The sequence below is a fragment of the Mirounga leonina genome, unplaced genomic scaffold, assembly GCF_011800145.1.
Source record: "Mirounga leonina isolate KUSES-001 unplaced genomic scaffold, KU_Mleo_1.0 Mir_125, whole genome shotgun sequence".
Taxonomy (NCBI): Eukaryota; Metazoa; Chordata; class Mammalia; order Carnivora; family Phocidae; genus Mirounga; species Mirounga leonina.
In genome coordinates, this window is record NW_023270305.1 from 43,641,218 (window position 1) to 43,666,450 (window position 25,233).

Below are 25,233 nucleotides of genomic sequence, written 5' to 3' on the forward strand. Positions count from 1 at the left end.
AAAGAAAGAAAGAAAGAAAGAAAGAAAGAAAGAAAGAAAGAAAGAAAGAAAGAAAGAAAGAAAGAAAGAAAAGCAAGCAAGAAAAGGTAAGGTAAAAAGAGAAAGAAGAAACAGGCAGAGTGGACTGTTCTAGCTTAAGAGACTGCAGTGCATGAATCTTGATTGACTCCCGGTTTGGGAGTGTGGTTGGAGGGTAGGCAGGGATTCAATGTGTTTACAACAGACAACTACTGTAGAAAAATTTCCTTATTCTTAGGAGATAGATGCTGAATTGAGGAGTGAAGTTATCATGTTTGCAATTTATTTTCAAATAGTTCAAAAAAGTTTAATAAAAATATAAAATATATGTGGCAAATGATAATAATTGGTGAATGAAGACGAATATATGAATGTTTACTATCCCTTCAACTTTTGCAGCTTAGAAACTTTTCAGAATAATCTGTTGAACAGAAAAAGGGGGAAAAGGAGTAAAGATCCATGGGCTAGACAGACTAGTTACACCAACTATTTGCTGTGGGACAGCAGGGAAGTTGACTCTCTATGCCTCAGTTTCCTCACTGATAAAATCACAAATAATCATTATACATACATTTCACAAGGTTGTTTTGAAAATTATGTAAAGGACTTAGAATTATGCCCAGCATACAAGAATATAGCTATTATTACTTATTTTTAATACTAAAATTCTGATGCACTGTATCTTCTCACAGGTTAACCAACTACTCCTGTATCATAATCCAGAAAGATCCAACAAAGACAAAGAGAGGGAAGAGATAATCAGCCTGAAGAAAAGGAGTAAGAGCCTAAATATACATCAGCAGGTGAATAACTAAATACATTAAGGTATAGAAACAAAAGGAACACAATGTAGCTTAAAAAAACAAAGAATGGAATAGCATATATTTTGCCATGGAATGATCCCAAGCACCTAATCAAATCTATTTTTTTGTCATTATTTTTTGCAGTGCAGAGAAAGCCAAGAAAGAATTATTCAAGAGCACACAACCTGAAAAAAAGGTAAATATGTAGGCAGGCACAGAAAGCACTTTAAAATCAGGGCCTAAGTGCATGGCAAAAAAAAAAAAGGCTATCTACACAGAAGGCTTTAATAGGTGTATGTGCCATTTGTTCTAGGAAATTAATGGCAGTGTATGAGCTAGAATCTTATTAACATTAATGCCTACCTATAGCAAATGACTCACTACCACTTAAATTCCTCATCTTCATAAAAATTAGACATTCAAATTTGTGCCTTAGGAGAGATTTTCCATTTACAGTGATAGCTAAGCCTATCTAATTCAGGTAACAAATTATCTCCATATAATAACCTATGTCTGCACAGCATCTATGTAGGGAAAAAACTCTATCTCTATTCATAGTCTGTATGATTCAGGTAGGGCTTATTATCACACTCCACAGCAGGAGCAGGCACATGACACCAACACAAGTCGAGTACCCAATTCTCACAACTATTGTAACTGATTTCAAGATGGACCAAAGAAAAGAGTCAAACCTCGGACTTATACAGAAGTTATGAGGAAAGAGGGTTTTTTGTTGTGTGTTTATTTTGAACTCGTGGAATTACTAACTACACGGTTCATTTAAGTCCAGAATTACGGGGGTCATTTTGCTTTATGGAGGAAGTGCACCTGGGATCTCACGCGGCCAAAGCAGAAGAGAACAAAGAGCCAAGAAACAATTTCTGACTACTCTGATTTTTGTTTCAGAATCCAATTCAGCTGTTCCTGACACTAGAATCACTTCTTATGCTTCCCAGTTAAATAAACTAATAAATTCCCTTACTTTAAAAATGACTTTGGGGCACCTGGGTGGCTCAGTCGTTAAGCATCTGCCTTCGGCTCAGGTCATGATCCCAGGGTCTTGGGATCGAGCCCCACATCGGGCTCCCTCCTCGGCAGGAAGCCTGCTCTCCCTCTCCCACTCCCCCTGCTTGTGTTCCTGCTCTCGCTATCTCTGTCTCTGTCAAATAAATAAATAAAATCTTTAAAAAAAAAAGACGACTTTGGGGTGCCTGGGTGGTGCAGCCACTTAAGCGTCAGACTCAGTTTCAGCTCAGGTCATGATCTCAGGGTCGTAAGATGGAGCCCTGCATCGAGCTCCGTGCTCAGTATAAAGTCTGGTCAAGATTCTTTCCCTTCTCCCTCCCTCTCTGCTCCCCCATCTGCTCCTCCCCTGCTCAAGGTCCTGCCCGCCCTTGCTGGCTCTAAAATAAATAAATCAAATCTTAAAAAAATTAAAATAAAAACTAAAAACTCCTTTGAATTAAGTTTATCACTTATGACTGAAGAGTCCTGAATAATCTCAAAAATTTTGGTGATGTTTTCATAAAGAACCAAACCAAAACCCAAAACAGCTGTGACAAAATCATTTGCCCCCAAACACGTTACTATCATCAGTCTAGTGACCAGTAACTTGACATACAACTGTATCATGTTTAATGAGTAGGGGGAATAAAATTTAATTTTGTTACTCCAAGGATATATGAGATTCCCGTTAAAGTCACACTTTTCACTTTCATAGGTGTGTCTGTCTTAAAAAAGCAAAAGGTTGAAAAACTGAAGAACCAATATTGAGGAACCAACACATCTAGCTTGTTTATCTCCCACTTAAGGTTTATTCTTTTTTTTTTTTTTTTTAAAGATTTATCTATTTATTTGAAAGAAAGAGAGAGCATACATGTGTGAGCAAGCAAGCAGGGGAAGGAGCTGGTGGGGAGGGAAAAGAAGGGGGAAAGAATCCCAAGCAGACTCCGCAATGAGCTGCCACGGGGCTCAATCTCACAACCTGAGCCGAAACCAAGAGGCACTTAACTGACTGAACCACCCAGGTGCCCCAAAGGTTTATTCTTAAAATAGGTTCTAAACCAGAGGAGAGCTTTACACCTGAAATTAAATACTGGTGTTTGGTTTGGGGTGGTTTTTAGTTATTTATCCTTTGGAAAAGTGGGGCAGATAGGAGAAAGGAAGACTACTCTAAAATAGATAAACCATTGCAAGGAAGGCAAGCCAGCAAGGAAATGAACCCATGACATTAAAAGTCCACCTACTGGAAATAATTAGGAGAGAGTCAGAAGAAAAGATCATATTTAATTCTCTCCTTTTGGAAAAAGATTAAATATACTTCATAAAATATTTCAAATAGGCAATAGCTTTCTAAAAATATTTTTCCCTGAAGTACCACACTAAAAGTATTTAACAATCATATGTGAACATTAACTATTTTGTAAATTTGCTACCTATAAAAAAGAAAAACTTGTTCTTACTGTTGACGTAACTGGCGGCAACTCTCAATATGAGTAGATGTATTTTGATGCTGAATCCAATCCTATTGTGAAAGGAGAAAAGTGCTGAAATTAGAATATTCCTCACACTGACTAATGAAATTAGGCTTTTAAAAATGACACAGGTAATTCTTTTTTTCAAAAATTAACAAATTTAGTTATAAGTAACATTTGACTACTCAATAATATTTCACAAAAATAAAGCACCTCTCCAAAGGTACTTAATACCAGACCTTACTGATGCCATTTTGAAACATTTTAGTATAAAGACATTTAAAAAATCATACCCCTATCATACCCGTGGATACTCATTTTGAAATCAAATATGTATTTAAACTTGGAAAAAATAAAAGCACTGATCAGAAATAATTCACCTTACATATAAAAATACTCCAGAGAACACCAAAAATTCTATAAATAAAACGGTATCTGCAATGGCATCTTCAAAATAGTGTCAATGACTTTTATCTCTAAATTCAAGCTAACAACATCAACAACAAAAAGTCCTACCTCTTAGGCCAGTACCATTCCAAACAAGGTACCCACTATATTGACAAAGGATAAGATTAGTAAAAATATGAAAAACTGCTGCTGATTTAATCTAATTTATTTTCAGGATTTAAGGGAAAGTAACACCATTTCAAAGACATTTACAATGAACAAAATGCTTTTTTAATACATTACTTCATTTACAAATCTGCCCTAAAATTACAATCTGTACCCATAAATAGCTCCTAGAAGATACATCTGATTAAAATTTTTAAAAAAGACAATGTTCAGTTTTCAAAAATACAGTCACCCCAGTGAAACAGTTAAAAGCAGTGTATATTATTACTCAATGTTTTATTGTTTCTCCAGCATTTGGATAGGTAAAAAACTTACTCAACAGTTCTTTATTTTAAAATGTTCCTTGACGAAAATGTTAATTCATTTCCATTTCAAAAATATTTTCAGTATGTCACTGCTACAAACTAGAAGTTTCCATAGTTAAAAACCACGGCTGACACGGATTTTGGAATCTGCCTTGTCAAGAACTATCTCAAGACAGGTGCATGCTACTGGCAATACTCAGCAACAGGTTATGAAAAACCCTAAACTATTTCATTAAGCCATGGAAGTGACTGTGGATTGCAAAAAAGAAATGTCTGCATATCCCGCTCAATGCTACAAATAGAAAGCTAGAAGAGATTGGCAGTTAAAGAGTCTCTAGTACTGCTGAACCCATGTCTTTGACATTAACTGGACATTGTTTACATCAAACAGACACACTGGCAAATAGTGGGTTGGGCATGATTTATTTAGACCATAAAGCATTTTACTCAAATAAGTTGCCATCATTTAAAAATCCAGTGATTTTACCCCCAAATCCAGACTTCCAGCTTTTCTTGAAAAAACAATACTGCACATGTATTCTGTATAGCAACTATCAACTGATGCTGATAGCTGCCCTATTTAAGGCATACACTCCAGTTCTACACATACATTCATATACATACATACATATGTATGTGTGTGTGTGTATATGTATATACACACACACACATACGTATATATATATATGTATACACACACACTGTACTATTTAACAGGCCCACTTCACTCAATGATATCACTTGCTTTAAGCTCAGTAAATATACCCATGCCACCCCAATTTCTGGACTCTCTAGTAACAGTACCCAGATTAGATAATAGGGGTCCAAAAGCAGTACTGCCTCTCCAGAGAAAAAGTGATAATTACCCCTACTAAGCAGGAAATGCTGTAAGACTGTAGAGTTGAGTAGGCCCAGAATCAAACTGTGAAAATACCTACCTATATAAGAGCTCACTCTATCCTCCATCTACCTCCAAAATCTTTTATGTCAGTTAGTATTTTCTCAAACTGAATTATTTCAGTCAGAAAGACAGCTTCTAAACTGAGGACAGCCAAAAAGACATAACTTCTAAACCAAGCACAGCTCCTCTGACATCTGAACCCCAATTTGGAAAAGAAATACATTTCACATTCTACTATTGCCTTTTTCAGGCTATAGTTTTAAAAGATTCAGCGGTGGGGAACATATTTATCAACTGTCATTTAGCAAAAAAAAAAAAAAAACTGTAATTGGTAATTTACATTTATTGGCTACATTGTTTACAAGGTCATATATATGCACATTTACAAGGCAGTAAGATGTATCACACAGAAACAAGAGAGGTAGTTTGTACCATCTAAGTCCATGTTCACAAATCCCTATTGTGTGGTCATCCAGTAGTGAAGAATTCATTAGTTATATCCATCATGCTGTTCTGTTAAAAGAGGTGTTTTCTGTTTTAAACGGCAATCTCTGTGAACTCTAATGAATCAGTGATGATTTCTTTTCTTTTTACTTTATCATATTAACCCAGACTTTCACCATCTTACACTTGAAGGAACTAGGGAAGCCTCATATTCAGTACCCTACTGTATCTCTTCTCATGCCTATTCACCCTGCATACATCTGCCAGATTTATCTCCCTAAAATACACTTTGAACATGTCACTTCACATATCAAAAACCTTAATTAGCTTCCTAATGCCTCTCACCTCAATCTAAACTCCTTAAGCTAAGCTTTTGAAGACCCTTGGTACCTATTGTTACTGCTGACATCTGAAATGTCATCCCTCCTCCCCTAGGTATATCTGAAGCCTACTCATTATTCAAGACCCATATTTAACCGACTCCATGAAGTCTTCCCTCCCAAATCCTTCCAGGCCAGACTCAATACAGTAAGTTACTGTCACTCAATCTTATCCAACTAGTCTTTTGATGTCAGAACGTACATTTATACTTTTTCTTTTTTGCTTTCCCTTTTTATCTGTATGAGATGATGGTGGTAACTACACTTATTATAAAAAATATGGAACATATCACAAATTCACATGTCATCCTTGCACACGGGCCATGCTAATCTTCTCTGTATTGATTCAGTTTTAGTGTAAGTGCTGCCAAAGCGAGCATTATTTATGCTTCTTTTTAATTATATGCTGATAAATACACAATAGGTGTTGATAAGTTGATAAAGCTGGCCTGAACGGATTTAAGACTGAAGTCAAGATAGAAATATTAAAACTCTCTCCCCTACAGCATACCAAAACAAGTTAAATGCAATCACTGAACCATTTGATGCCCTCTAATTTTTTAAATTCCTTAGGTGTGTAATTTTTCTTTTCAATGAGACTGTTTAAACTGCTTAAGACCAACGTCTTCATTTATATAGCACTCATTTCTGCCCAGCATCTAATATAGCCATGTATGAAACTGGTAATCAGTAAATACCTACTGAATAAACATATAAACATATGCCTTTCCATTCTACAAAATAAAAACTTTTAAGTTCTTTATTTTAAGATACCTTTCTTGGATTCATCATGACTAATTAAAAGTTCAAATGGAATACAGAGAGCCTATTACTCAATTCAGAACTTAGGCCAGCGATACTTAAAGACTAAGTGCTACGAATTATTCTGAGACTTTTCAAGACTTGGCTATCTCCCTTGATAGGGAAGGCAACTATTACTTTATTAGAACTCAGCAAATTTGGCTAAAATGAGGAAGAATGCTGCTTTCCTATGCTAGAGTTAAGAAAAGCATCAGCTGAAATCTGGTGAGTGGGTAATACAAAGACAATAAAAGGGCAGCACTCAAAGGAGGAAAAAAAGAGAATTAAACACCTATAGGTTTTAAGCCTATTCAAAGTATACATACAACCAATGATATGGCCTTGAATCGAAGCTTATTCCATGGGAAGTACATTCCTTCCTGACCATTTATAATGTAAATCTACAAATCACATTAGTGAACAAAAGAAACAGTAGTTTCCAGATATATGTAAGTAAATAAAACATACTGGAAAAATTCCTACACAAATCCACCAACGATTACAGTTGACCCTTGAACAACATAGGTTTGAAGTGCACGGGTCCACTTAGACAAAGATTTTTACAGTACACGTAAGTGTATTTTCTCATGATTTTCTTAACATTTTCTTTTCTCTAGCTTACTTTATTTTAAGAATACAGTATACAATACTATTAACATACAAAATGTATTAACCAACTATTTATGTTGTCGGTAAGGCTTCCAGTCAACAGGCTATTAGTTTTTAAGGAGTCAATTTGGACGTTCAACTGTGCAGGAGTTGGCACCCTCAAGCCCCAACCTGTTCAAGAGTCAACTGTACTATCAAACAGTATATTCTACATTACTCTTCAGCACCTCTATACAATACTTTCTTCTAATTATACTGACCACAGAGGTACACCTAGGCCTTTTTTATTTTTTTAAGATTTTTCTCTCTAAATTTCTACCATCTTACACTATTCTCTGAGCTGATAGCTGACCCCAAAATAATTACTCTTGACTCAACTTGGCTATGGATTAAGTTATTTTAGGAAGCTCCTTCTCATGAAACACTAAAAATCCTAGTCTAGCTAATCAAAAAATACTTAAATCAACATTAACTGTCTTTTAGCCTAAGAAGGTAGATACATGCAAGGCTACGATATGCTATCTCTTAAAAGTGTGCAGTACAAATATTTTATTCCAACTTTTTATATTTTTTAACAGATTCTATTTAAAGTTGACTCATCTGATATTGTTTTATAAGTCCACAGTTTGTTATACAAATTTTATGTTGCATGAATTTTCTGAGAGAACTAATCAAAAGTTCAAAGTACATGGACAAACTATGTTATGTGGCCAGTCACAGGAATAAAGGAAGCCTAACACTCAAGTCAGTAGCCAGGGCTACTTAGATTTTAACTAAGCGGTGATGTTGCAATCACAAATAATTTCTGCCATTTCCTCAATGCCTAGTTAACACCAGCACAATATGAAAATTTAGAGGAAATTTGGGCGCTGAATTATACAGTGATCTTTAAAAACACTCACCTTCAAATGACTACATTCTACGTTACACAGAGAACACAAATGTGGAAATATTCTTGGAGACGCTGCATAATAATCATTCATCATAGAGGGAGTTGGAAGTCTCTTCATCTTCTGGGCATCAGCATGTGAAAACTTTGGTAACCATGATGCTTTCACAATCCCAAAGGGCGACTGAATGGGAATGTCAGCTTCTGACTGGTAATTCTTTTTACTTCCTCCTGATCCGTGTACATTAGATGAATTAATCACAGGTTCATGTGGGATCCGCTCTTGCTGGCTTACAGCTGAAATTAATTCTGATGAAAAAGGTTGCTGGTTCATAGATGGAGGAATAAGAGACTGATTCATTGTCTGGTTAACTGTTTGGCTAATGGACTGACTGACAGGTTTTACAGGTTCAAGGACTGACTGTCCTCCTGAAATGTGTAAGCCTGACATCTTAGTTCCACTCTCAACTGGAAAAAAGGACTGATTATTAGAGGACTCACTGGGGAAGTCCATCTGTCGAAACACATCTTCAACAGGAAACATAGAATTACATATCACATTTGGAGTGGGAACAGATGCAGAAATGCTCTGCTGCGACCGAAATTCATTCTTGACCTCATCTGTTGGAATTTCAGGATCATAAATACGTACTTCAAGTGGATCTTCTGTGTAGCCATATTTGCTTGCATGCCCATAATCAATCACATTACTTGAAACTGCCTCATTACCAAGTGTTTCTTTATTTCTGCTCTGAGAAGGTAAACTGGGTAATCGGCGCCCCATTTTTCTCATTCTTATATCCCTCAAAATTAATGGCATATTTTCAGGAGTTAGCTGTTCATCAGGATAGCGACTGAGTTCTTCTAAGTCTTCATTAGATAATCCAAAACTTGCTAAGATACTTGAGGCACTCTCTTTTGTATAGCGGCTCTGAACTTGAGGACTCTGCTCTGTAACCTGTGTTATAGAACTCTGTTTCACTCCCACTGATGCAGATATATGAGGCTCATCATCCCACCGGCTACCATGAGGCTTCCCCTTCTTTTGTTGTGCTTCATGAAAATCCAATTTTTCTTTGGTCAATCTTGGATCAGTTCGGTGTTGAGTTACCTGAACATTCATTCTCTGTGGTCCCATGTTCTGATAAGATTCATGGCCAGCAAATCTGTGTGGAATTCCACGGGCTCTCCCTGCTGGGTAAAATCTTGGAAGACCCATGGATCCAGGCCTCATAAATGGTCCTGGAGGCCTCATCCCAGAAGGGTTAGGTGCTCGTGGCCTCTGAAGTGGAAAGTTTCCTCGAGGATTAAACCTGGGTCTCGACATGGCTATTTTCAAGAAAGCCTGATTTAATAAAGTATAAGGTGGTGTTGAACTATGTGAGGCAACGGCATTCAGCTGCTGAAGCGCCAACTGAGTCTTAATCTGAGCAAAGTGCAAAGGAGATGGGCCCAACAGAAGTGGGTTTGCAATGCCCAGGTTCAAGGAATTCACAAGTGGTGCGAAATTTTCCAAGAATAACACAAAGCTGAAAGTTAAAACACAAATATTAGATCATTTTAACTCAAACTACTTCATGAAGTGGGTTCTACAGCCAGTGTAAAACATTTTGAAATAAAGCCATGAAATCATCCTCCATTTCATATACTTTTAGAGTGTTTATGAGAATTGTTAACTTTCCCAAAAATGTTCTCTTCTTTTCTTTCCCAAATCCAGAACACAAACCCCAAACCTCAAGCCAGAGTTCATGTACAAATTGTTGCACTGGGTGCTGTCCTAGGTGCTGAGCGGTAATTACAAATCCTTTTAAATAATCTTGAAAAACATTGGGGATTTCTTTCACGCTTTGTTACTGGAAAAAAAGATGAAGGCATTAAAATACTTAGAAACACACATACACTTAATATGTATGTTATGTACAAACCATTAGAACAGAAACTGTAAGCCTAAAATTTTACAAGACTCATTTCTCCAAGACAGTCTCCTTGGAATCACATCTCACAAATTCCATATAATAATTAGACTATGCTTAAGTTTCTGTTGTTAAATAAAATGTTTAAGATGAAAACTGATCATCAATAACTTGACTAGAGTCTGACAAAAGAGTATGCAGCAGCATGGAACTGATTGTAACATACAACATAATATGTAGTACAACCACCAGTCACCTTTCTCTTGGATTCCCTCCACAGTGTATAGGCAAATATATATCAGTAATAACAATGACTAAGTTTATACTGTTCATGTGCCAGTGACTGTTCCAAGCACTTTACATGGATTGATTCATTTAATTCTCACAACCACCCCTTGAAATATGTAAGTTCTACAGACAGGGACACTAAGGCACAGAAGTAACTTGCACAGATAATAAATGACTGGGCCAAGATTTGCACTCAAGGTAATTTAGCCCCATAACGCATACTCTTAACCATAACGCATACTCTTAACCACTAACAGATGTGAGCAAGAACATTCTGCAGCTCCCACAGTATTAAACTGGTTGCTGTCCAGCCATCAGAGCACAGCACAATTCATTCCAATCTGAGTCTCAGAAAAATAGTTTAGCTATCATTCAGGACCAAGGTCAGCAACCACCAAACTTGACTTCCCTCTCCCAGTTTCAAAAAACAAAAAACAAAATAAAACAGACTATGCCTGTTTTCCATCAGGTCCCTACTTTTACACCTGATAGAAATGCAAGGTGGGAAACATAAGGTCTTGAGACATCTACACCTACTATGAAAATCCACACTACAGATCATATTTGATGATCACTTTCTGGTTCAAGCTACAACTTCATCCATAACTCCACTATATCCTTTTTTAATTTATACATAATGTTAGTGAAATGTTAATTTGGCTGAGAAATGGGCTTTATCTGGTTAACACACTCCCTTCTAACTATCTCTTCCAATCAAAACAAACAAAATAACTTTGCCCTGGACTTGACTTACTTGATTTTACTCAATGGTCAGCCTCCATTAAACCTTTCTTGACCACCAACACCCAGTGAGTCTTTCAACAAACTTTATTTGTTGCTTGTACCATTTGGGATTCATACCTTTTATTATGCTTTTGTGTTCATATGTGTGGTCTTTTTTTAAACTATCTACTGGCAATTAAAAGAATGTGTTTATTGCTTTCTTATCTTCCAAGCATAAACGCTACTCCTACTTAAAATACCCTCAAATATTTGTTAAGCTATTTGATCACATCCAAAGTCGTCATTAATATACATAATTAATTTTCAAATCAGAATGAAACACAACACTACAACAAAAATTACACAAGTTTCTAATTCAACAGATACAAGCAGCAGACACAAGCTTAGTAAACAATGATATGATATCCAAATTCTCTGTCAATAACGTTCATTTATAACAAACTCCAGGTCTTTTTAGACAACAGTCATATGAAACTGTGCCTATTTTCTACAAAATAAAAATATTTCCAAGAACAACTTTGTCTTACATAAGCAGTTTGTCATCTAGTTACTCAAACTCTTTCAGCACCATTTTCCTTAACTGGTGAAGACTCCCACAACATCAGGAACACGAACTCTCCCAAATACTGTTTCTCCCCCCATAAGGAAATCAAAAAGAACAGATTTCAGGGCGCCTGGGTGGCTCAGTCGTTAAGCGTCTGCCTTCGGCTCAGGTCATGATCCCAGGGTCCTGGGATCGAGCCCCGCATCAGGCTCCCTGCTCCGCGGGAAGCCTGCTTCTCCTTCTCCCACTCCCCCCGCTTGTGTTCCTGCTCTCGCTGTGTCTCTCTCTGTCAAATAAATAAATAAAATTTTTAAACAAAACAAAACAAAACAAAAAACAGATTTCAACCAGTCATCTGATTACCGCATGGAACTGTGAACAAGTATCATTTAGAAGTATCTACATCTTAAGTTCTTTAAAGGCAAAAACTTATCTACATATTTCCTAATGTGTCTAGCACACCCTTACACTGATGTATGTATACATTCATAGAATGTAAGAGAGCAGCCCTTCACAAACTGTATTCTGCAGAAATTAGTATCCTATAAGACTGTAGGTCTTCCACAAACAAGATCCCTGGTCAAGAAAGTCTGAAATGCATGCACTAGCTATCCTTCTTAGAGAGACATGATGCCTACCATATATTAAAGGCTCTATGATGCCGTTGTTTATCAAAAAGCTTTTTTCATTTTGTGCTTCCTAAACTTGAGTTTTCTTCATGATTATACTCTCAGAGGTGCTATTTGAAATAGTAATTGGTAAAGCACAAACAATGAACAATTAAAACAGTAACTCATGACTTACAGTGTGCAACCAGGGTCCTGAGCCCCTCCTTCCTCTAGCCCCCTTAAGCTTTTAGTTGCTGTAGCACAAGGTGGTGGGTGGGGAAGAGGGAGACAGTCCTTGGAGATACTAAAAGAGTGGGGGAACTGGAGGTCCACCCTTGGGGAGAAAGTTTCTTACTAATCAGGGCAGAATTATTTCCACGTTTCAACAACTGCCATATCCATATCAGTGTTGTAGTCGCAAATATCAGTCCTGAAAGATTCAATATTCATAGAACAGTGTGGAATATAAATGAAGAGAAGTAAAAGGCCTTTCCCTAACTTAAATTTCAACTCTCAGTAAGCAGAGATTTGGCTTGTTTGCATTTTTTTTAGGAGACTTAAAATACACACGTGTGCACACACACTAGATGTCCCATGTGGTTAGTCCCAATGTGAAATCTAATATAATGAGGACATAGTAACAAGTTAACAGCAGTCCTGGCTCTCCCAAAGAGATTGTTCTCCCTTCTCCCTTGGTAAGACAAGTTTGGGGCTTGTTTAGTCATAGTTATTTATGAAGCATTCTGATTCCAGGACCTGCTGCTGGCTAGAGGTAAGAAAGTTTCTCTCCAGATATGCATATCCTGGAAAATCCATCATTATAAGCAACTGTCACTCTTTCAATAGGTCTCTTCAACTAACCTCCCTTCTAAGAACAAGTTTAATCCCTCTGAACTTTAAGCCAACACTTCTTTTATCCCAAGACTCCTTCTGAATTTAAGACCTATTCTAAGTATAGTGTATTTTCACGTTAGATTGCACTTAGTAACATTTTCAGACACTGATCCACTAATGTAAAATCATCACTTTCTTATGCTACCATTATCACTTTTAATCCTGGCAGAAAAGTTTCTGACAAAGGAGTTCTTCAAAACATCACTAAAAGAGGAATTACGATAAATTACTTTACTATACATGTGCTCAGCTGTCTCCAGTTCTATTCCCACTACAATGATGTGAATGTTAAATTAGAAGCATGAAACACAATGTTGAGCATTGGTAAGAACTGACACAGACTATTTTAAAAAATATAATAAGTCTGCCCACAATCCATATGCCAAGTAAAAGATCTTCAATGGTTAAGAAAATGTTAAGTAACCTTTGTGGGGTTTTTTGTAAATGAAATTTAAGGAGTATACCCATAGTTCATTTGCATAACTGTCTTTTTATTTTGAAAGGGTAAGCACATTTCCTAAATGATTAAGAAATCATTTAGGAAAGTTATGGTTTAATCTCTCTTAAAACTATCATTCACATTCACTGCGAACAAAAGATGCTGGTATTTATAGTTCAAGCTTTCTATTTATAAGGTATTACAAATTTCCCTTTTGCAATTAGATAATTTTCAAGCCTCATTTCTTCAACTCTAATTTAAAGACAGGCAAGCCCCACCAATCAGCATCCTTTTCTTTGCTGCTTAACTTTTCTCCCCCTTTTTAAACTTCAGCCCTACCAATAATGCTTCAGGGTACAATTACTCAATGCAAATGCTAACCCCTAAATGAAGCACAGAAATTTATCACCTTCTCAACAGATTCAGAAGAATAAAATTCCAAAATCAACTATCAGATCTTTCAAGATACCTAAAAAAAAAAAAAAAAAAAAAAAAAAGTGCTAGGTACACCTAAAAACGTAGAGAAACTGTCTTCTTAAGCCATATGTCAGAATAACTTCAAACCCAACTCTTACTCATCCACTTAACAAACACTTTAATAGTGCTGGTCTACATGGGGAAGTATATTAAGCCAGAACAGATCCCTTCCTTTATAAAACTAACATTCCACTTTTTAAGATGGAGTTAGTGTCTCATAAGAAATCAGAGAAACCAAAATGATAAAATATAGTTAAAAATCTGGATGTTTCCCTTTTCACACCTCTCCAATTAAGAGGGTTTGCAGAGACTGGAGATTGGCTGAATAAGCTATGGTATACCATTATTTTGCAGCTGTAAAAAGGAATATTAAATATCCTTGGTAGGATATACCCTAAGGATAATAACTAGTACATAAAACCCTTCAAGTTGTTCTCATTTTTTTTTAATTGGCATATGGACAAAACACAAAATGCTGATTAAAGATAAAATATCCATAATACTATTGTATTACGTATATAAATATGTAGTACTACCATCACATGTCTAAAGTCAAGCTAGCTTCTAAACCAAAAATAGCAAATATAAGAGAATCCTTATTCTCCAAATCTGCTACTACAAGAAACCCAAGAGGTTTCACCAACAATGGCATTCAGTGATATGACAGTAATTTGTAAATTTTGGTAATATCATAGAATTTATACAAAGTAACAAGTGATAGCCAAAACTCAGAACAAATGCCTGACAGCAAATATAATCTTCATTAACCATAACTATTAAAGAATATGCCATTTCCTGGATAACTGAGCTCTAGCCATAAAGAGGATGGTTCCCCTAGAGTGATTTATGAAATCACTAAACTCACTTCGAAAAACCTGAGTTAAGATCTCAGTTTTTCATTAACACTGCTCTGAAAACAACTGCAACTAAATATTAATACTTTACAATAAATTTTATTCCTGATTATATAAGTAACATATGCTTTTTATAGAAAATAAAAAATAGTAAATTAAATCCTTACCATTAAAACCATGATCCTAGAATAAACTAGTATTTTGATATAATTTCTTTCAGGTTTGTGTATGTGAATACACACATGGATGAAAGGGGAGGAAAATACACCAAACTTTACTGTATGAAATTAGAAATATACTATTTTCAGTTAACATTTTATTTTCCTACATTTAATATTTGCCAAAACCAGGATATTTATTGGTCACGAAACATTCTGAACTCCTGAAAAAATTCTACTATTGTGACAAGTAGCAGTTAACGCTTTTCTATGCCCTTTTAAGAACTGAAACATGCTACTCTGAAACAACAATTATTCAATAAAATGTCAAACATAAAAATTCTTTTAGAAACACTTAATAGGGGTGCCTGGGTGGCTCAGTCGTTACGCGTCTGCCTTGGGCTCAGGTCATGATCTCAGGGTCCTGGGATGGAGCCCTGCATCGGACTCCCTGATCGGCGGGAAGCCTGCTTCTCCCTCTCCCACTCCCCCTCTTGTGTTCCCTCTCTCGCTGTGTCTCGCTCTGTCAAATAAATAAATAAATCTTAAAAAAAAAAAAAAAAAAAGGAAAGAAAGAAAGAAAGAAAGAAAGAAAAGAAACACTTAATAGAAACTGACCTCTTGAGGCCGGCATGCAGAAATGGCTTGATGGATTAAAAAAATATTGACACTAGATCCCATGAGGTCTTTCTGAGATGTCCACTACCATGGAATATCAAAAACTGCCTGTTATTCTAATGTAATCTTTCAGAAGAAAGGTAATCCTTTATTTTCTTTATAGATTCTGCAAAAGAAAAAGGAAATCTAAAAGCATCATCAAAAATTAGCCTGATCATAATAGCTCCATTAGATTCATAGTGAAAAAATTTATATCAAACCCCAAAGGTGAACTTTATAGTACTTCACAGTTTACAAAGCACTTTAATATTCACTATCTCATTGGAACTTCACAACAACACCGTGAGCAAGGGAATCCCAGCTCTTACAGATTAAGTGAAGCCTCAGAACTAAGTTGCAAGATCATAACTAGAACCTCTAATTCCTCTCTGTATTTTTCCATGCAATATTCTAGATATATAAAATACACATCTTACAGCTTTGCTTTTTCTCATTATAAAAAATAATAAATGTTCATTATCACCCCCCCAAATAAAGAAAAATCACCCTCATGACACACAGAAGAGTTGTTTTCTATAATCTTAACATAAAAGGAAAACAACCATTGATTTTTCTAGATATATACCCACATGCCTCATTTGGTATTATCTTGTTAGAGTGACTGACAACATATAAATACACTTTTGTACCTAAGAATACGGTATTACACTGGTCAGTTAATATAAGAGGGAGTACATATCTTTCTAGGCTTTCCTCAGTTTAAATGTCACTCAATCTGCTATTTCTTCTAGTATACCGATGGATCCACTTAGCCAACTTTTTCTACCATTAGTTGTGTCCCTTCATGTCTCACGAAAGATAAGTCATAACTCTGAAGGTGCCACAAGTGTGGCTGGACAGTATCACTAGAAGTTAAAAATGCCAAAATGTGGTACACCTCAAGGAAATTGTCAAAAAAACAAAGAAAAAAGCAGACAATTAGAAACATTATTTGGTATCATGGAGGGCATCACAAACTTCACTGTCACTTGAGATTGATAAACATCACGATTCCATATATGAAAAAAAAATGGAAGCTCAACTTGCTAATGCACAACACCAGGAACAGAGCACCATGAGAACTATGCATTAACCATCTCATATAGCAATGATTTAATAGTTAACCCAGGAAAACAACTTTTTGATAAACAGGATGAATATAATTATATGTACTTTTTTTTTAAAGCAGTGCATACATAAATCGGTCTTGAGAGACCACACTGTATTCATAGTAAATGATGCCTCCCTGAGAAGTGCTTTGGTGGGCATGCTTACCTCGCCTACCCTCAATAAATGTAATGCATTAATCAAAGAGAAAACACCTGACCCAAGCTGGAATAAAGAAATCTTTCCTGGGATTTTAAAACTAGAAATGAGAAAAGCAGAAGATGCTGATAAAACTCAAATGCTTACTGATAGCATATTTACTGCCTTAGTGAGAAAGCACAAGCACGGAAATAAAATAAAGCCAATGTAAAAGAGGTCAGCAGGACCAAGAAGTAAATACAGTATTGAAGACATTCACTACCCAGATGAAACTGTTCTGAGGCATAACTGTATTCTTGCCTTCCCTGCCATTAGGTTGTTCACCTTCATGAAGCATACAGGCCAAAACGTCTGTCTCTGCCTAAAATAAGTTTCCAAAATCTTTGATTAAGCATATCTGAACTATCTGGTCAAATGCCTTAAAAATGCCAAATTCCTTAAAGTCTTCACAAAGCATAAAAAAGCATATATAGCATGTTACTTTTTTTTTTTTGAAGCTTTTATTTTTTTATTTGACAAGAGAGAGAGAGCCTAAGCAGGGCCAACAGCAGAGGGAGAGGGAGAGGCAGGCTCCCCGCTGAGCAGGGAACCTGACTTGGGGCTCAACCCCAGGACCTGAGGGGATCATGACCTGAGGGGATCATGACCTGAGCCAAAGACAGATGCTTAATGGACTGAGCCACCCAGGCGCCCCTAGCATGTTACATTTTGTATAAAAAAATGAAAATAAGAAAACACGTATCTGCTTACCGTTACAAAAAGAAACACAGGTAGGATAACATACAAAACAAGTTGATTACGTGTATGGGATACTGGATAGAAAGGACTTAAAGAAAATGGGAATGATATTTCATGGATTACATATTATACACTTTTGAAGCATGTTAACAAGCAATACTTTAAAACAAGGATGGAAGAAGGTAAAAAATCTAAAACTGAAAGCAAATTAATTCAATCATTTTTCAAATGCATACTATAACCCACTTAAAAAAATTAATGCAAATAATTTAAGAACCCACTATTTGATTTATACATCCTCAGTTTTAGAGGAGCCAGGAAAAAGGGGAGAACTACACATAAATTCTTACTCTTTTTAGTAGTTTGTTTTGGGGAGTTTTTTTCTAATAATATGGGTGAAGCAATTCTTTTTTTTTTTTAAGATTTTATTTATTCACTTGAGAGCAAGAATGAGAGAGAGAGAGAGAGCACATGAGAGGAGGGAGGGTCAGAGGGAGAAGCAGACTCCCCGCCGAGCAGGGAGCCCGATGCGGGACTCGATCCCGGGACTCCGGGATCATGACCTGAGCCGAAGGCAGTCGCCCAACCAACTGAGCCACCCAGGTGCCCCATGGGTGAAGCCATTCTTAAATTACTTTAGATACGTTACAGGATTAAGCAAGTAAGTACATGTTTTGATAGTGTTGGGAACCAGGGCTTTCACTGTGCAAGACAAGATATATAAATATGAAATGAGAAAAAGAAAAAACTGGACAATAAATTATAAACCACTGAAAAACCAAGAGTCTGTAATTGCACAGCAATCAATCACTGCAAATGTAGAGGGACTCCTGACTTGAAAAATCATCATTTTGTAACCATAATAGTAAAGATTGGTTCAGACAAAAAATCATCCGTGCATGTTAAATCTAGAGGGAAATTTTATTAAGTAGGACATTTGCATAGTCTTAAAATGTCTCTTCACAAATCAGTTAGTTCTAGGGGCGGTGGGGGGGAATCAAACATTTTGACCAAGTATGTTATCACACATAGTATTTATGGCAGACAGATGGACATCATGCACCTCCAAATTTGATACCATGGGGACCCAGCATCACTTATGTGATTTTTCTGGCCAGGGATACATAATCTGAATATAATGAAGAGGAAACATCAGACAAATCCAAAATGAGAAATGTTCTATTACCAAAAAAAAGAAAGTAAAAAGAAAGAAAGCAGACTGTATTTTTCAGAAATGTCAACTTCACATAAGATAAAAGAAAGGCTATAGGAAATGTTCCAGAATAAAAAAGACTAGAGGAGGGGCGCCTGGGTGGCTCAGTTGGTTAAGCGACTGCCTTCGGCTCGGGTCATGATCCTGGAGTCCCGGGATCGAGTCCCGCATCGGACTCCTGCTCGGCGGGGAGTCTGCTTCTCCCTCTGACCCTCTCCCTCTCATGCTCTCTGTCTCCCATTCTCTCTCTCAGATAAATAAATAAAAAATCTTAAAAAAAAAAAAAAAAAGACTAGAGGACATAACAATTAAAAATACAATTATCTGACCCTAGACTGATCCTGTACTGGAAAAAAGAAAAACCACCAAAAACCATAAAATGCTATAAAGAACACTACTGGGTCAATTGAAAATGGTAGATTAAAGAAGTCTGTCAATGTTAAATTTATTGAGGTTGTTTACTATGACTACAAAAGAAAATACCCTGTTCTGGGGGCCTGGGTGGCTCAGGTCATGATGTCCTGGGATCGAGCCCTGCATCGGGCTCCCTGATCGGCGGGAAGCCTGCTTCTCCCTCTCCCACTCCCCCTGCTTGTGTTCCCTCTCTCGCTGTGTCTCTGTCAAATAAATAAATAAAATCTTAAAAAAAAAAAATACCCTGTTCTTAGGAAATAGTAAACTAGGATTAAGCAGTATAAATATATGCAATTTACTGTCAAACAGTTCAGAAAAAAATCATGTGTGTATGCATACAAGAATAGAAGAGGGGAGGCAGGGAGAGACAGGATATTCCTGTCAGATTTAATTCATTCAAAAGTTAAATGACCCAACCTTTTCAGTCCAACACAAGACTAACTCCTTAATTATATACTAAGTCAAAAAAAAAAAAAAAAGACTAGAAGTATGGCAACAGGCAGAAAACATGCAACACGATAAAAGAGCATCAGCCCTAAACACATTTTTGTTTTTCTTTTTCCGCATCCTGTTCACTCCCTATTGACTATTAGTCAGCCCATTATGCAATTCATAATAATCTCATCTTTGGGGACATTTCAACTAATCTGATGATATCCACCCTGCTAGGAGGGGTGCCAGTGAATTACTTCACGCAAAATTGGTTAACTCCCGTAAATAAAATTTAACACTAATGTAGCATAGTGGTTTTTTTTTTTTTAAGAACTTAGACCTTAGATTCAGTGTATTAATTCTGGTCTTGCTGAATGCTAAGAATGTGACCCTCAGCAAGCTGGTTAACACAAGCCTCAGCGTCATCATGTGAAAAATGGGAATAAAAACAACACCCACTTCAGAATGTTGATGTGACAATTAAAATTATACCTCCCGGGGCACCTGGGTGGCTCAGTCGGTTAAGTGGCTGGTTCTCGGCTGGCTCTTGATTTCGGCTCAGGTCAGCGTGGAGTCTGCCTGAGATTCTCTCTCTCCCCCTCTGCCCCCCCTAAAATAAATAAATCTTTTTTTTTTAAAGATTTTTATTTATTTATTTGACAGAGACACAGCGAGACAGGGAACACAAGCAGGGGGAGTGGGAGAGGGAGAAGCAGGCTCTCCGTGGAGCAGTGAGCCCAATGTGGGGCTCGACCCCAGGACCCTGGGATCATGACCTGAGCCAAAGGCAGACACTTAACGACTGAGCCACCCAGGCGCCCCAATAAATAAATCTTTTTAAAAAATTACACCTCCTGACTCACAGTAGGTGCTCAGAAAGTGTTAAGATAGTAAACAAAATGCTTTAGTTAAGAAGTAGGTAGATACTTGCTTCTTTTATTAAGACTTGGGTAATTTCTGAAAATTTCAATATAGTAGTTGAGATAGAAATTAATACATGTATATACACACTTTGTGGTATATGAGGCACAATTGGAGAAATTGGAACACTAGCGTTGAGGAATTATTATTTTAGGAGTGATAAGCATGTTTTTCTCTATTGTAGAGAAAAATTCTGAACTATAAATTGAATGATATGGGATTTGCTTAAAAATAATAGGGTGGAAGGTAGAGATCTGACTGACCATTAGCTTGCAATTACTGAAGTTGGGTGATAGGTACACAGGGGAATCATTACATAACGCTCTCTACTTTTATGTTTAAATTTTTCCATAATAAAAAGTTTTCTAAAGAAATGAAGACATTCAAAAGAAAATAAGGTTGGCAACATTCGCTCAACAGGGCAACAGGGAGATTAGTTGAAAGTTTAATGAAGACTGTAGAAATAAGGTAGGGAAAAAAGTGTAAAACCTTAAAAGACTGAACAAAAATTATTTTGGTATTTAAGAGACTCAAGAGTTGAAAATAATCCAAAATATATATGTGCCCAAGGTAACCATGAAGAAAATAACGAAATATGTGTACCTTAAAACTCTCCTGTACTCCCTGAACTCTTCTCTCAGGACAAAACCCTTGCTCTTGACCCTCACTGACCATTATTACAGCTGTTTTATTTCTACACCTCACCTTCTTCCTTTCCATTATTCTTTTATCTTCCAAATAGCTATTTTCATTCTCAGCCACAAATTTCAGACTACTACTACTATATAAAGTTGAAGTAATAAAAGAGTAGTAAGTAATGCTGAATACAAACAGGGGCTTATTGGCTTTAGACACAAATACAATTACTTTCAAAATCTGGAGGCGGTCTAAATCACCACATGCCAACATTCAGTAGCTCCTCTTTCCTTGTAAAACAGCCCAATGTTACTGGGTACCCACACTGGAAACACTGATTTTTAGTATATAAAGCATTTTATGAAGAATTTGGACAGATTTATTCAAACTTTGACCAGTACACATTAAGTCATGGTAGAAAGAGCACAATTTGGACTCCAAGGGCTAGGTTCTTACCCAGGCTCTGGCAACTACCAGCTGAGTTCATTCACTCAACACAGGAGCATGGAATATATACCAGGCACTGGGACAGATACAAAGATGAACACAACAATCATATAAATAAATGGTTACAATATATTTTGGTAAGTGCTACAAGAGAGGCACATATAAAATTTATAGATACACCAAACATTTTAATGAAATATTAGATGATTTTTCAGCTCCAAAATTCTATCAATTTAATCTGAATTCCTTTAAGCTTCTTTTTAACTAAAAGGGAATATCCACAAGAGATAATCTTCTATCAAAAGATGCTGCCTGAAACTTAAGCATTTGTAATAAAAGTATCAGCTAATATTTATTAAGCACCTAGTATGTGCCAAAGGATAGGGGCTTTCCATTCATTATCTTCTCAATTCTCACAATCCCAAGCAGGAAGTAGTAGTATCACCATTTTACAGATAAGGAAACAAAAGTTCAGAAAGACTAAAATAACTTACCCAAAATCTTAGACACACGGTAAGAAAAAAACAGATATTTGAATCCAGATCTTTTGATTCCAAAACCTATTATTCTCTTTTCACTAAACTATTTGTCTTGCATTTTCTTTCACTACATAAAAATTTCCAGAGATCACCTTAAGAGCACCCAAGAGAAAATCTTTATGACAGCCATGAAGTACAAAGTGATCTCTGATTGTAATAAGCGTTTTTTAAACAAGAGTATCTGCTATATACACCCTCTAAGACAAAAAAAGATTACAACACTAAAATATAACCAATATTCAGGGTAATTAATATGTGACATGAATAAATACATTCTGAAAACTGGTTAATAGAAACCAATGAGATTTTGTGACTTCTGTTTTATCTTTCCCCTTACCAGATAGCAACAAGGAAGCAGGGACTGGCCCAGCATATTTTACCGTATCAACATGTTGGATTCCACATAACTATTAAAAGTGCGTATTACAGAGTATGCGGATACAAAATAAAGTATATGAATGTTGTCAAATAAAAAATGCAATATAAGCTAAGTCTAGAATGCCTAATAAAGCTATGTTGAAATAATGAAATTATGCATTTTTCTGTATAAACCTCAATCATTTTTTGAAAATTAATTTTTCCAATTTATCAATACTAGTTGCAAATCTGAATCAGCAAACACTCTCAATAAATAAGTCAACCCTTTACAACAAATGAGGGGGAAAAAAGAAAAATTTTTTTGTGCACAATTCCAAAGCCGGTTAGAAAAAGAATTTGAATCAACATCAGTTGCCGGATCCTGGTAACAAGTTTTTCTTCAAAAAGCCTTCATATTAAAATAGGGGCTTGTGGGGGCGCCTGGGTGGTTCAGTCCTTAAGTGTCTGCCTTCCGCTCAGGTCACGATCCCAGAGTCCTGGGATAGAGCCCTACATCGGGCTCCCGGCTCCGCGGGGAGCCTGCTTCTCCCTCTCCCACTCCCCCTGCTTGTGTTCCCTCTCTCGCTGTCTCTGTGTCAAATAAGTAAATAAAATCTTAAAAAATAAATAAAGATAAAGGGGTCTCCCCCCCAAATTTGTCCTTATAGTAAATCTTAAGAAAAATCAGCTAGAGGCAGCCGTCACTGTCTAGTTCAATTAAACATTTTGTACTAACAGAAGTCTCCCTCATTCGCAATTATCTCGAATAACAAAAGATCTGTTTCAAACGTCCTCAAGGATTGAGCTGGGCGGTATACATTGTGTCCCCCCCCCCACACACACACACCTTTAACAGAACGGGGGTCAGCCTAGGAATCACACACAAACCACTAACGATCCGTATTCGCGATTCCTCCGAGAAATTTGTAAATAAATTATCAGTACCGTTTAGGAGCCCTCCGTATCCTGCACAGAGGTGACATTTTCTTTGCTTTAAGGCTGCAAAAGGCAGGCACAGGAGACAGCGACCAGCAAAAGCCGCTGGATCTAACATCCCCCCTTCACCCCAACTCCCCCTTCCCCAGCCCCAAACACAAACATGCTCTTGTCTCCACGCTTCTTGCACAACGTCGCTCGCCACAGGACTCGGCTCAAGCTCCGCCGCCTCGCTTCAAGGCCAGACGGGAATGGTTACTCCCTCCTCGGTGCTCCCGCACCACCGCTTCCTCTGGCTGTCAGGCCTGGCGCGGCCTCGGCAGGCCCTGCGCCGATGGGGAAGGGGCCGCCACGGCGTTGCCCAAGGGCTGTTCTCATTCCTCCGCCCAATGCAACGGCGTCGGGCAGCTCTTCCTGAGGCAAGGTCCCAGCGCGGTTGCCCGACCCGGCCCTCCAGGGCAGCAAAGTGAACCGACGCGGTAGCGGGGCAGGCAAGCTTCCCTTCCCATCCGGGGGGTCCCCCAACCTCCTCCCGCCCCCGCCGCCTGCCCGCCGCCATTTTGTGCGCAGCCGCTGCGACACAGATACAATAGTCGGCCCGGACCGCACAGGAAAGGCTCAGGACCCCCACACTACGGGCTCCCGCCTTCCAGCCCCCTACTCCCCACAAGGCAGCGATCCTACCTATGCCTACGCGACTAACAGCCGGATCCCATTTGCGCCCCACACAGTTTAGCACTCAGCCTCCAGTCTCGACGCCGAAGAAGCTACCGCCTCCAGAGGGCTGCACGCATGCGCACCTATCGAGCCCTTGCGAGCCCTCATCTGCTCCCGGCGCCTGCGTACCGCCGGCACCGCGCTCGCCGGGAGGCACGAGAAAGAAGCCGGAGGAGCTTGGTTCCGAAAGGGGGCGCTCTTGCGCGTAGCGTTCTCGGAGCCCACTGTGTCCTCAGGCACCGTTGTCAATGCCTCTGCCTGCTCTGTACCTGTCCCGTCCAAATCACGCGCAACCTTTAAGACCTGTGGTGTCTCGCCTCCGTGAAGTCTTCTGACCATTTTTGCCTTCGGTAATATCTCGCACTGTATAGCATAAGTCTTCATATGGTTAAGATTTTGCCTGCCTTTAAGCTCTCGCCTTATATCTATTTTTGCATCCCTATAGCAATGATATGATGCATATCACAGCCACTGAAAATGTCAGGAAATTAGAAGTCAGTTGAAGCTTATTAAGCTAAAAGCTTAACACTAAAAATCTTTTCATGTGTCATTTCACAATCAAAATACCTATGTGGTAGATATTCATAGCCTTCATTTTACTGATGAAAAACTTTGGGTTGAGAGAACTCGAGTAACTTAAGGTTATTCTACTATACCAACATAAAAGCTCAATCATTGGGCAAAATCTGGTAAAACTCCCAAGTCTCGCCTATGGATACCACACAAATCACACCACCTACCCTAAGTCTCATGCATCGGTTTTACCTAGCATCCAAGCAGATGTATTTCCTTCCTTTCTTCCTTCCTTCCTTCCTTCCTTCCTTCCTTCCTTCCTTCCTTCCTT

At 37.7% G+C, this 25,233-nt stretch overlaps 1 protein-coding gene and 1 non-coding gene across 9 annotated transcripts in view; both read right to left on the reverse strand.

The window, feature by feature from the left end:
* Positions 1–25,233, reverse strand: part of ZNF638 (zinc finger protein 638) — a 129,453-nt gene that overhangs the window by 52,592 nt on the left and 51,628 nt on the right. For 5 of the 8 annotated variants that reach the window (XM_035001336.1, XM_035001337.1, XM_035001335.1 and 2 more), the window contains exons 2-3: positions 8,211–9,726; positions 3,284–3,345 (exon numbers count right to left, since the gene is read on the reverse strand). In XM_035001336.1, coding sequence (XP_034857227.1) covers positions 3,284–3,345; positions 8,211–9,726 — 1,578 coding nt within the window. Of the gene's footprint in view, positions 1–3,283; positions 3,346–8,210; positions 10,051–15,734; positions 15,901–24,356; positions 24,465–25,233 lie in introns of those variants that run through there. The other 3 variants (XM_035001340.1, XM_035001339.1, XM_035001338.1) reach the window with 3 other exon arrangements.
* On the reverse strand, positions 6,172–6,278 carry LOC118008378. The gene has a single exon (XR_004678680.1). It is a non-coding gene; the product is annotated as a U6 spliceosomal RNA (small nuclear RNA).